The sequence below is a fragment of the Bufo gargarizans genome, chromosome 8, assembly GCF_014858855.1.
Source record: "Bufo gargarizans isolate SCDJY-AF-19 chromosome 8, ASM1485885v1, whole genome shotgun sequence".
Lineage (NCBI taxonomy): Eukaryota > Metazoa > Chordata > Amphibia > Anura > Bufonidae > Bufo > Bufo gargarizans.
Window position 1 is genome coordinate 44,720,764 of NC_058087.1, and position 14,144 is coordinate 44,734,907.

At 41.9% G+C, this 14,144-nt stretch overlaps 1 protein-coding gene across 1 annotated transcript; it reads right to left on the bottom strand.

Moving 5' to 3' along the window:
• Positions 1-2,762: 2,762 nt before the first annotated feature.
• Positions 2,763-3,836, bottom strand: NEUROD1 (neuronal differentiation 1). Its single transcript, XM_044304888.1, has one exon. It carries the CDS (start codon positions 3,834-3,836, stop codon positions 2,763-2,765), a length of 1,074 nt encoding a protein of 357 aa, XP_044160823.1.
• Between the last annotated feature and the right edge of the window lie 10,308 nt (positions 3,837-14,144).

Genomic DNA, 14,144 nt, shown 5'->3' on the forward strand with positions numbered 1-14,144 from the left:
ACATCTGTGCCTGGCCTTCCCTGAATAAAAGATGGTGGCATCCTGGATGCCCCTTCCCTGACACCCCACCACTTGGTGCTGTAGTTTTGCATTAATACAAACAGCACCAACATGAATGAATGTGCATCTTCATAACTACGTGCATTTCCTACAGTCACCATTACAGCCCTGAGCCGGGGGAAAGGGTTAATAACCAATGCATGAACTCTGCCATTCTAATGTGTCTCCGGAGAGGACAATGCAGGAGGCAGCAGAGGGGACAGGGGACTTGTAGGGACCACTCCTCCCATGTAGTTAGTGGGACTGCTGATAGGAACTGCAGGAGATATGATTATTAATTGGCATCTGCCGGTGACTCTCAGGGTTACATTTCCCTCCTGCCTCTATTACCACGTGTTAACTCCTAACTGACCAATGCTCATCGTTTATATCAAATGTAGAGAGAATAAGTGTTTATAGGAATGAGAACAGAAGTCTTCAGAGAAAAGAAGGGAAGCTAAGTAGTGGGATAGATAAAAAGTCAGCTAAAATACAAAGAATGAAAGACAGAAAACAAGAACCGTCCTATCACCATTGTTTTATCGATCAGATTATTGTATTATTATAACAACAATGTAACATATGAATGAACTTAGAAGATAGAGAGATAGAGGATAGATAGATATAAATTAGATAGAGAGATAGATAGGTATGAGATAGATAGATAATAGATAAATAATAAATATATATGAGATAGATATTAGATAGATAGATAGATAGAGATATTAGATAGATAGATAGATAGATAGATAGATAGATAGATAGATAGATAGATATGAGATAATGAATCAGCTATCTATCACTCATTATTAATGATAGATAGATATTAGATAGATATGAGATGGATATTAGATAGATAGATAGCTATGAGATGGATATTAGATAGATAGATAGATAGATATGAGATGGATATTAGATAGATAGATAGATAGATAGATAGATAGATAGATAGATATGAGATGGATATTAGATAGATATTAGACAGCTAGATATAGATAGACAGATAGATAGGGTATCCCCAACCCTACCCAATTATTTCCCACTTGCTTTGGCAATGCTAAAATGTATTTAGTCCTGCCAATAAAGTTTATTTGATTTGATTAGATAGATATGAGATATATATTAGATAGATAAATAAATAGATGATAGATAGATAGATAGATGGATATGAGATAGATAGATATTAGATAGATAGATAGATAGATAGATAGACAGATAACAGATAGATAGATAGATAGATAGATAGATAGATAGATAGATAGATATTAGATAGATGGATATGAGATAGATAGATATTAGATAGATAGATAGACAGATAACAGATAGATAGATAGATAGATAGATAGATAGATAGATAGATAGATAGACAGACAGACAGACAGATAGATAGATAGATAGATAGATAGATAGATAGATAGATATGAGCTATCCAGCTCATCTGGGAACCCCCTCCTGATAAATGATAGGAGAGCTGTCCCTTTCCCCCTGAGTAATGAGGCACCAGTAGACTGAAGTGTTGAATACTATTTTATATCGGGTTGTGGAGGATCTGTGCGGTACATCATTGTATACAGGGTAACAGCAGAACAGATTCATTCCAGATTGAACCAGCAATAAGTACACTTCAGACAGCAAGGATTGGAACTGTATCATTATCATCATAAACATTAAGCGGCAGCTAATAGTCTAATTACAGAGCAGAGCTGAGTTTGTCCTCCGGTCGGTCCCTCCATGGGCTCCGTATTACTGGCGGCTGCATGAAGCATGGGAAGGAACACTGGTCACTGATAGAGCTATGATAGTCAAGCAGCTTGTATCTGGGTGTGAAGACTTGTGCAATGCAGTCAGGGGCTCGGTGCTACTACCAGGGGCTCAGACGACTGCTCTGCCCCCCGTGTCCCATCTAACACTGGAGATTAAAGAGTTAAAGGAGCCGTTCTGGGGCCTGTCACTAACAGTCCTGCAATAGGGATCTCCACATTTAACTCTTACATGTGCATCGTGTTAAAGGGCCGACTGCTTGCCATTTCCCCTCCTCGTGTAGCTTGTCATAACGGAGCTGAATGATCAAACTTCTAAGGCAACACAACTTTCTAAGCACTTTACTGCTGGTTTTTAAAGTACGTATTATTATTTTTTTTTATTCATCTTTTATTTTATTTTTATTATTTTTCCTATAAATTAGATATAATTCTACTTCCTCCTCTTATAAAAAAAAAATCGATGGAGCTGCACGGTTTAAAATAGGAAATTCACATTATAAAAAGTCCTTAAAAATTCTGTACAAAAAAAATCACCACAAAATAATTCTGCGATGGGTTTACAACCACTAGTAGTAAAAGGTCTGGTTGAAAAATAGATTTCTATATAGAGTATTTTAATTTTTTTGATTGGCCCACTATTCGTTTAAAAATTGCATAGATCCTAATTATTGCTTTATGATTATTATTATTATCATCAGTAGTTTTATTATTTTTCCAGGTTTTATCTGAAGCCAGATATTATAATAACAGGATGTGCAGTTGAGATTTAGAGGGTCACTCTAGGGTACAGTATATACACGATAATACAGCAGGACTATTAGAACATCCAGTCCTTAGGTTTACAGTCATGATCAGGGTGATGGAACATTTTGCACTTTCCAGCAACAGTACCCAGTGGGCTGTAAACAGGTATGGGACGATATCATTTACACCAGGGTCACTTGTTTGATCTCTCAAGAGTTAGTCATGAAAGATGGCATTCAGCTGGGCACTCATCACTCTTTCATGGTGTGTTTGGCCATCATAGGACATGATGCTGTCTATAGGGATTTCACAACGTGGTCCAGAGCTGGAGAACAGAGCCCCATGGCTTTGAGCTATGGTAGAAGGATAGTGCATGGTGAAGGCATAATTCTTCTCAAACTCCGCAGAAGGCTCATGTTTGAAAGAAAAGTTTCCATTGACACTCAGGGGAGGGCTGAGGGGGGCATCAAATGAGGGGCTGGTGCACTCAGTGACTGTGCTTTCAAAGAAAGGCTCCAGAGCAACACCATAAGAATGAGGCTTGACTTGAAAGATGTGAGAGCTGTCCATGGTACCATAAGGAGGACTGGGAAGACCAGGAGACTGATATGGATAAGGGTGCAGAGGAAAGGAAGCACTGGCAGCTTGCATATGTGGTGGCATGTCCTGGCTCTGTTCTGGAAGAAAAGTTCTAGTGTTTAACTGAAGGCAACCAGCTACTAGATTAGTGGTAGGCTGGGACAAGCCTTTGCAAAGAGTCTGCACAAATGACACAAGCTCTGGACTCTTCCCAGACCTGAGAATCTCAGAAAGCGCCCAGATGTAATTTTTAGCCAGGCGCAAAGTCTCGATCTTGGACAACTTTTGCGTCTTGGAGTAACAGGGGACAACCTTGCGCAGATTGTCCAGGGCAGCGTTCAGACCATGCATGCGGTTTCTCTCCCGTGCGTTGGCTTTCTGGCGCCTCACTTTAAAGCGCTCTACTCTGGCTTTCGTCATTTTCTTCTTTTTGGGTCCACGTCTTTTAGGTTTCTGGTCGTCGTCCTCTTCGTCGTCATCGTCGTCATCGTCGTCATCATTGTCATCTTCCTCGCCTTCCTCATCGTCTACCTCCTCTCCATCGTGGTGCTTTAGAGAGTCTTCATCTTCGTCCTTAAGCATTCCCTCTAACTCTTCTTCCTTCTTCTCCAGGTCATGCTCATCTTGAGAGCTCAAACATTCATCCACCCAACCTCTGGAGCTTTGGGTCTCGCTCATAATCAACCCATTATCTCGATATGACTTGGTCATCTTTAAATCTGTAGGACAAATAGACATTGGGATCAGAGATGAACGAATCTATTCTTAAGAATCAAAATTCTCCCGAATAAAATCTGATGAATCCGAATATTTTTTTTAGATTGGATTCGGGAAAATGTTGCTGAGATGCGAGAGAGTGAGATATATATATATATATATATATATATATATATATATATATATATACACACACACACACACACACACACACAGAGAGAGAGAAATTTCCAGACTTTTGAAGAACTTTCTATCCTGGTCAAATCAATTGGTATTCGAATTGGACCTGAAGCCAATTTTTATAAATTTGCTCATCTCTAATTGGGATACTGATGTAATAAAGTGTGGTGGGGGATTATACAGTAACTACTCAACTTTATAATAAGATCCTTCCCCCCCTTCCAAACTGTTAGGTAACTTGTTGGGTATTATAGTTAAGCTGATTAAGGCGATATGATTTCGGTGATTAAAATAAAATTGAAGAGTGGTCAAAATAAGGGAACTGATTCCAAATACTATTACAATAAAATAGAATAAATGCGAATGAACAGATCAATGGCCAAAAACACAAAGAAAACAGAAGGATCTTAGAGGCGCCTTGAGTGGTGGGATCAGGTGCATTACAGATCCCTATTAGAAGCGTCTCTTAGTATACTGAATGGGAGGAATATTTTGGTTTGTGCCTTTTACAAAAAAAAAAAAGAGCCTATAAAGTATTTTCTTGACATAATTTACAATAATTAAATGCATTTAATGAAGGGGGGGGGGGTGAAAATAAATAAGGCTGGTCTATGAAAAGCTGTATAGATGTAGTGTACCTCGTAGTAACAGGTAGTACATCTCCTATTAGACAGATACAGAATGTAGCAAAGACACCAGGATAATTATGTGTAATAATGATACAATATATATATATAGCTACAAGTGCATAGAAGTGGGCAATTATGTATTTACATTTTTTGATAATTTTGACGTAAGGCATATAATTATTTATACTATGTTAACATAAAATATAAGATAATATAAAATATATAATATAAAATCCATAGCCTAAAATAAATGCAATTCTTCAGAATCTGGGGCGATGCAGCATCTTACCGTTAATGTGAGAGTCTCCTCGGCAGTGACAGTCTCATAACCTCTCCAGTGGATACCAGGCAGAGTTTTGTAGGTGCTGGAGTGGCTTTTTTATCTTTATTTCTGGTGCTGGTGATGAGACTCAGGGGGTTATATATCGGCTCCAGTGACGCTTATAAGTGATGAGGAGGAGGAGGGGGATAGGTAAGGGGATAGCGGGCACACAGATTATTATAGAGGGAGCCCTGTGCGCACGCGCCAGACCTGTCGCCTCAGGCCCCGCCCCCTAATTTTTCCCCGGCACGCGCCATATGGTCAGGCAAGCGGCCCGGGGCGTCACGTGAGGCGCTGGTTTGTATGGCGGGCGCTCTCCTCTCTCTCTGGGTCCCGGCTCTTTGTGGCCATCTGTCGCCTGTTACACATTCTGCAGACCTGCTTGTTGTACCCGCAGGACAAGGGTTAACCCCTTCTTCTCCCCAGGCATTGTGTTCACGAGATGTGACAGAAGGAGAGAGGGAGGAGGCGGCGATCACTGCGCCCCTCACACTGGCGCCCCTCATGTGCCACCCTGCCACCCAGTGCCCGCAGATTCCGACACTGTGGAGAGCAGCCCGTCCATGTCTCTCCTTTCTTTACGGTTTTCCTCTTCATTTGGACCCTACTTCTCTCCTTTACACTTTTCTTCCCTTCCTTCAGTCTCTTCTTTTCCTCACCTGTTTCCTTCCTCTTCTTTACTTCAATTCCCATCTATTTACTTCCCTTGTTGTCTTCCTCTTTCCCTTGGGTTTCCTTCCCTCTTCCATTTACTTCCTTTCATTTTCCATAATTCTATCTCCTCCTGGTAACATCCTTCTCCTTCCTTTACTTATTGCCGCACTTTGAATTTGCTCCACATTTATTATTTTCCTTGATTCTTTCTTTCTTTCTTTCTTTCTTTCTTTCTTTCTTTCTTTCTTTCTTTTCCTGCTCGTTTTCTTATTTCCAGAACTTCCCTTTTCTTGGCTTTCCTCCCTTTCTTCTTCCCTCCATTTCCCTCTCCTTCCTTTCTTTTTTCGCATTTCCTTCCTTTCATTTTCTTTCCTTAGAAAAATTAAATTGTGGATTAAAAAAATGAAATCTTCCTTGTATTCTTCCTGCCTCCGAGTTTCCTTCCCTCCTGCAGTCTGTGCCTTTCCTGCTTTCAGCTGCCCTGTATAATAACCCTGAGTCCATGTCATTGTCACTTGTCTCCCCATCACATTCCATCTCCTGTATCTATAAGGCGCCTCCTATGATCTCATGGAGTTTTATGGCTTCCAGGGAAACTAATTACGTTATTAATGCAGTCAGGTAATTAGTCAGCCGACACCGGAGAATACCGTCCGCTGTAGTCGGTGCTCCTCAAGATGTAGAAGAATAAATACATGACACAAGGTCCTAAATAGATATATATATATACTGTATATATACACAACATATATTAACTCCACTTCAGCAGCAATCTGCTATATATAAATATATATATGTATATATATATATACACACGCATTCACTAAATATATATATATATATATAAATATACACAATGTATATACTGTGTAGATATATATATATATATATTAAAATTTGTTATGCATTTGTTTATTTCATTCCTTAGTTTTTGATGCTGTGATGGCAATTACCGATTTACCAGCCTCACTCATCCTGTCCACAAATCTCCATCTAATGATCCTTAGAATGTTTCTCTGATTAAACAATACACCACATGCCATTGACCTGTGATGTACAGATTCAGCAGAGCTGTGTTTGTGATTTGGCACACCCCTGTGTTTCCCTGCAGGTAAACCAAATGAGTGGTTTTGCACACACACAAAAAAATAAACGATGTCGTCTCAAAAAGCTCAGTGACAAATCCAGAAATCCAGGACCACACGGCCACTTGTCAGCTGGTGATGTGCACTGGTTATTTTTCACTTCCCCCCAATTTGCTTATTACCCACTGGTTTGTTCCCACTTTAAGCTGCACTTAGGGATTATGCAGAACACTGTCCTGGTTCAGTGCATTAGACTGCAAATGCTCTGGTGTGGACCTACCTAAAGATGGGGGATAAGGAGATTACAGGGATGACTTCAGGTCTCCGGCAACCCAAGGTAGGGAGGACACGATTAACCCTGTCGTGGCTGACAGTAATGGAGTTCCCCCCAGTATCCTCTCCTCCAGTGCGTGCCTGGCAGCCATCTGAGAGCGACAGATGGGCCAAACAGGTAGCGGGTGTCGGGTGGTTGGCGCTGAGGAGGGAGGGATGGGAGAAATCTGGGGAAATGACTCATCAACACAAGTCTAGGTCAAAGGCTACTAGCCTCTGCTTTCTGGGCTAGAGACCGTTAACCGGCTCATTGCCAGAGCCATAGGCAGCTTGCCTAATGGTAAACTCAAACAAGAAAATAGAAAAGGGTTAATAATGGATTCCTATAATGTAAAAAAATATATAATACTAACAGTATACATCAGGCAAACAGGCTGGAATATATTAAATATTCATGATAGGAAATAACAGTAAAATTCCCATAGATTCCTCCAACACTAACATGGTTTATGGAAGGATCACAAATAATAAAAAATAAATAAATAAATAAATTGGAGAATTCGTGTCCAATACTCGGGATTCACCTGCTGATACCTGTAGTTCTCCATTCATTTCTTCTGCTACTAATCAGATTGAATGAGCAGCAATGGCTGAGGAACTACACGTTTTATTCATTTCTCCCAGTGGATAATAGGGGTTGTAGTTCCCCAGTGAAATCATTTCACCTGTGGTTTTGAAAAGCTTCCTGATGGTTTGTGATTTTTAGTGTTTTATCTGAAAGTTGGATAAAAATATATAGAACAGAATGGAATGACAAGCTGTCTCATTCTGGGATTTGTAGTTCCACAGCAACAGCATGCAACGCCTTCAAATGACCAAATATTTCACGTCACACAGAGAGCCCCATGTCACATAGACACCACTCCATGATCCTAATGCTAGAAAACAGTATAGCTGAGCAAACTTCCCCAGTGCCTGGTGAACTATAAGTCCCAGCAAGCATTCTATTTAGTACAGAGAGTTCCTGTCTAGATTCATCTGATGATGAAATGTTGAAATAGCTGGGAATATATCATGTACCTGCAGTCTCTGAAATGGCTGATATGTCTGGAACAGAGAGCAGCTGCTTATTCTCTATCTATGGGAGCTCAAGTTTGATCAGGCTGTCACATACAGATTGTCTATGCAGTGGTCTATTGTGGTGGAACTACAAGTACCAGCATACATCATTAATAAAAGTGCAGCCTATCCAGAGCTACAGATTGTCTATGGAGCGGTCTATTGTGGTGGAACTACAAGTACCAGCATACATCATTAATACAAGTGCAGCCTGTCCAGAGCTACAGATTGTCTATGGAGTGGTCTATTGTGGTGGAACTACAAGTACCAGCATACATCATTAATACAAGTGCAGCCTATCCAGAGCTACAGATTGTCTATGGAGTGGTCTATTGTGGTGGAACTACAAGTACCAGCATACATCATTAATAAAAGTGCAGCCTGTCCAGAGCTACAGATTGTCTATGGAGTGGTCTATTGTGGTGGAACTACAAGTACCAGCATACATCATTAATACAAGTGCAGCCTGTCCAGAGCTACAGGTTGCAGCCAGAGACTGCTTGGTATTCAGCGTCCATGTCTCTCCAGTGCAGCGTCCACAAGTGAGATATTACAGGACAGCATGTATTATGTTTTCAGGGAATGCTGAGACTTGTGGTGCCACACCAACTGCTCATCCACAGGTTTCAGAAGCCTGTAGACTGTTGCTCCCCCAGCCACTATTTCTAGCACAATCTGCCATTATTTATTGGATTAATTCTACCCCCCCCCCCCCCCCCTTAAAGGACAGTCGGGGGTCTCTGAGCCTCTCCAGCCTGACTGCTGGCCAGAGACAGGCACGCGAGCCGCACACGCTCCCAACAAAAGCCTCTTTCATGGCTGGGTGAGCACCCCAGGGGGACGGCCTGGCTGTGGTCTCAGGCCCAACCGACCCCCTCTAAATCCCAACTGACTAAAGCAGGCAACCTGCCCCTTATTGGGAAAGCTCCTGGCATTTATTCCTCCATAGCCAAGTGTGCAGTGAGCCATCTATCCCCCACTAATCCAGAACCATGTCTACACCCCCAACAATAGGGCCAGGCCCAATTACCTGCCATCCTTATTAACCCCTTATTGATCAGGGACCTCTTAATCTCTGCAAAAGAAACACTATGTCAGGGGATTTCAGGTCATTCTGGGATTTACCAATCATTCATATAACAGTATGATTATACATAATGTATATAATTCTTAATTTTACCAATATAGGTATGTGTTAAATCCACTCATTTATTAATGACAGTTCCTTATAGCAGCATCTTCTCTCTCTCTCTCTCTCTCTCTCATATATATACACATATCTACTGTATCTATCTACATACACACATACACATATATATATTTTTGTCATTTTTTTTTTTTACCAATATAGTATATCCTAATTTACACTATAAGGCCTCCTGCACACGACTGTATGGTTTTGCCATCTGTTTTAAACGGATCTGTTTTTCAATTTTTGGTTTCAATAGTGTTTCAGTTCCACTTCCCTTCCGTTTCCGTATCCTTTCTGTTTGTGATCCGTTTTGTGCGGATCTGTAACGGAAGCATACAATAATGTTTTAACAGTAAGTACATTGAAAAATTGGGCTGGGCATAACATTTTTAATAGAGGCTCCCGCAAAAACGGAACGGATATGGAATAGATACGGATGTATTCCATATGCGTTCCGTTTTTTTTTTTTTGCATCCCTATTGACTTGAATGGAGCCACGGAACAAGATTTGCGGGCAATAATAGGACATGTTCTATCTTTGAACGGAACGGAAAAGCAGAAATACGGAAACAGAATGCATACAGAGTACATTCAGTTTTTTTGCAGACCCATTGAAATAAATGGTTCCGCATATGGACTGTATACGGAACGCAAAAACGGAACGTAAATGGAAAAAAAAAGAGGCCTAAGACATGTAAAATCCACTCATTTATTAATTACAGCTTATAGAAAATTTGCCACCAGCAGCTCCAATTAGCTGTTATCTACATATCTAGGTATATATAGACCCATTATGGATCAGGGACTGCAAAACAAACAATATATCCATGGACTGTACTCTGTTTTTACCAATATAGGCATGTGTGTCCTAATATGATGAGTGCACTGATTTATGAATCACAGCTCATTGTAGAGAACTGGCCACCAGCAGCCTCCTCCATATTGAAGGTTCAATTAACTGTCATCCATATTAACCCGTTATTGATCAGGGGCCTTTTAACCTCTGCAAAAGAAGCTACTATACATCAATAGATTTCCCAACCATTCACAGATTATATGTATATATATATTTTTTACCAATATAGTTATGTATTTTCTATAAGACATGTAAGACCCAGCCCCTCATGTATTAGATGGCAGTCCCTTATAGAAGATTTTGGCTCCAGGTAGGCATTTATTAGAAAGTCAGCTCTACATAGCCATGCATTACAATATACAGGGCCGGCGCAGTCCATGGAAGTCTCAGGGGTATAGGCAGCATTATCTTAATTAAGTTAATTGATTCAGATTGCACCTGCGAGAAAGAGAGAAAAATAGATTTCATCCCCAAATCACTGGCAGCTATGATGCTGAGAGTCGTCCCTGGTAAATGATTTACGTTTACAGGGTCATCTGTCCCACTGGGTGGTAAATGTTAAACCCCCATAAACACAGGAGGCGAGTGGGTAAATATGGAGAGAGCACGTGGATGGATGGCGGCTGTAAAGCCCTGTGCACACACATCAATCAATAGGGTAAAGTGATTGCGCTCCTGACGCCCGCCTGCTATACGGTCCGTATGCGAGCACAGGTTTAACCCTCTCCTTGTCCCCATAGATAGGGGGATCCTATGTACCTGGTCAGATTATAGGGCTGGTGCGGTGTTTGTTCAGCGATCAGGCCTGACATCTGCTCCGGCACAATCTCCCAGACACATTTACAAGGGAGCAGTCAAATCTGGAGCCAGGGAGCAGAGGAGAGGCCATTTCCTGCCAGCAGGTGACTGTTACTGTACACTGACGAGAGAGAGAGGAGAGAGAGAGAAAGAGGAGAGAGAGAGAGAGAGAGAGATGGTGAGAGAGAGAGAGATGGTGAGAGAGAGAGAGAGAGGAGAGAGATGGTGAGAGAGAGAGAGAGAGGAGAGAGATGGTGAGAGAGAGATGGTGAGAGAGAGGAGAGAGATGGTGAGAGAGAGAGGGGAGAGAGCGATGGTGAGAGGGAGAGAGAGAGAGAGAGGAAATGGTGAGAGAGATGGTGAGAGAGAGGAGAGAGATGGTGAGAGAGAGAGAGAGAGAGAGAGAGGAGAGATGAGAGAGAGAGGGGAGAGAGCGATGGTGAGAGGGAGAGAGAGATGGTGAGAGAGAGAGAGAGAGATGGTGAGAGAGAGAGGAGAGAGAGAGAGATGGTGAGAGAGAGAGATGGTGAGAGGGGGGGGGGGTGAGAGAGAGATGGTGAGAGGGGGGGTGAGAGAGAGTTGGTGAGAGAGAGAGAGAGAGATGGTGAGAGAGGAGAGGGAGATGGTGAGAGAGAAGAGAGAGAGATTGTGAGAGATGGTGAGAGAGAGATGGTGAGAGAGAGAGATGGTGAGAGAGGAGAGAGATGGAGATGGTGAGAGAGAGAGGGAGAGTGAGAGGAAAGAGAGATGGTAAGGGGGGGATAGAAGAGAGAGAAGAGGGGAGAGAGAAGAGAGAGTAGAGATAGAGAGCCATTTCCTGCTGCAGGCGACGAGACACAGCCCTTGCTGCTGCACTCTCTTACTGTACAATGAGGAGGATTAGACATTCTGATTTCCTCTTTTTACAACATTAGAAGTGACTGGGGAGAGAGACAGATAAGAAGAAGAGAGAGAGAGACTCTTGTCTGCAGAGCAAATAGATTTCAGCACTGGAGAGGGGATAGCTCATGTCCTAGCTGCATGGAGCCAATCCTCAACTTTAATGGTCCTGAAGAGTCAGGGACAGAGCTAACAGTTATATCTATCTATCTATCTTTTTTTAAGTTTTATTTATGCACTTATATAGCACTGCTATATTCCGCAGCGCTTTACAGACATTAGTATCACTCTGTCCCCAATGGGACTCTAAGTTTCCTATGTATCTATCAAAAATGTATCCATCTACCTGCTTATCTACTCTCTATCTATCTATCTATCTATCTATCTATCTATCTATCTATCTATCTCTCTATCTATCTCTCTATCTATCTCTCTATCTATCTCTCTGTCTTTCCATCCATCCATCTCTTATCTACAGGGTCTGATTGGCCCACCAGAGTACCAGAGGATCCTCCAGTGGGTGCAGGCTCTTATACCATAGTGGGCCCCAAAGGTCCAGGAGAAAAAAACATTTGGAGCTGCCTTTGGAGATAATAACTTGCCACTTGGTCTATTTATTTGATTCAAAACCTATGAGACATCACTGATGATATAAGTGTACAATGCACACATCTCTCATTTCTGCAGAGGATTGAGTTCTACCACCAATGAACGTCTTCCCTGATCTCAGTGCAGGAAAGCTGTTCAGGCCTCAGGTGCTCAGCACTTCCAAGGAAAGCAGCTTCAGATGCCATGGTCCCAATAGACCCCGGCATCTAAGGGCATACATATCTGCATGTATAGTGGATTTTGTGAAGGGTTAATCTAACTAGGTGCATATTCTGTGCTGATTAATTTCATAATGTATCCTTATAGAGGTTGGAGCTCTATTTTGCTGATAGGTGGCTCCTAATTCCATGCAGTGCAATGAGAACATTTCACCTTCCTGTAGCCACCACTAGAGGGAACTTTATGTATACACATCTAGAGTTGCTATTGAGTTCAGTGGAAACGAAATAAGTCTGGAGGATCCTGCTAACATCCTTTAGAACCCATTTTTCCACAGATAAGATGTGCTTAAAAAGTCAACTGAAGAAGCAAACAATGCTTGAAATAGCGGGTGCAGGGGTAGTTAGGTTTCTGTGAGTAGTTTGGCAACATGAGGCTTGTGGGACACAAAATTGTAGAAGATGCAGTCCCAGTGAAGGTGAAAGGCCATTCAGGGAGGTCACAACAGGAGCTATTAACAGTAGTAAGATGTTATAGCTGACACCCTGCTGGTGCTAGAGACGGGGCCCTAGAATTTGAGTTACCAGACCTATACTATGCATACTGACCCAATCCACCCTGTAAGGAACAGAACTGGTCAGGGCTATGGAGCTCGACTGGATCACAGCCAGGTAGCTTACTGTATTACAAGAGCTGCGTGGTACCAGGAACTTGTCTACATCAGAAGAACTGCATGTGGCCATCACAATAGTCTGTGACAATTGGTATCTGCCTCTGGTTTCTCAGCAGGTCTAGGAATTCTTAGCTTTTACTGTATTGACTATGTTTCCACTTGTAGAGACTGCACATACTGCACATTGTATTAGTGCTGCCTAATAACAGGTCTCCTAAGTGATGAGATGTCCTTCCTCATACAAGGTTACTCCATCCCATGATAAAGAGAGTCATATTTAGGCTCAGGGAATGTGCATAGTATAGCATTTAGGTACACATTGTGTGCTTCATCTCTATGAAGTCAAATCTAAAACATATTGGAGAACGGCCCATGTAACTCGATTTCCTACTTCCAGAATTAACCCAAGTGTTGCATTTTTATGACAGCTCCACAGGGTGACATCAAGAGGTATTAGTCCCCATATAATTGTGCCGGTGAACAGTTACACGCTGATACGTATTTCACTGTTCCAGTTTACAGTACATTTGTTTACTGTCTGAAATATTAATCTTTCATGGTAACATCTGTCATGATTTCTCTCAATGCTTTCTCTATTAGGAAGTTCCTTTTTTTAATTTTTCCATAGCGTGTGAGAAGCTGCATGTAACTGGCAGTGGGTGTGGACCCAATTTGCCAACTAACCAGTTTGACTTGGGTTACACCTAAATTCATTGTCCCTAGAGATTCCCTGGTATTCACCCTTTAACCCCCTGTACAGTTATCTGGACTTCGCTGCAGGGAACCAACCAGGCCGCCACTTCCTTGAGTAGTCCTGGTGTGATGTCAGCTTACCCATGGGAGTCAGAGACACAGCGGTGTGATGCACTAAGGC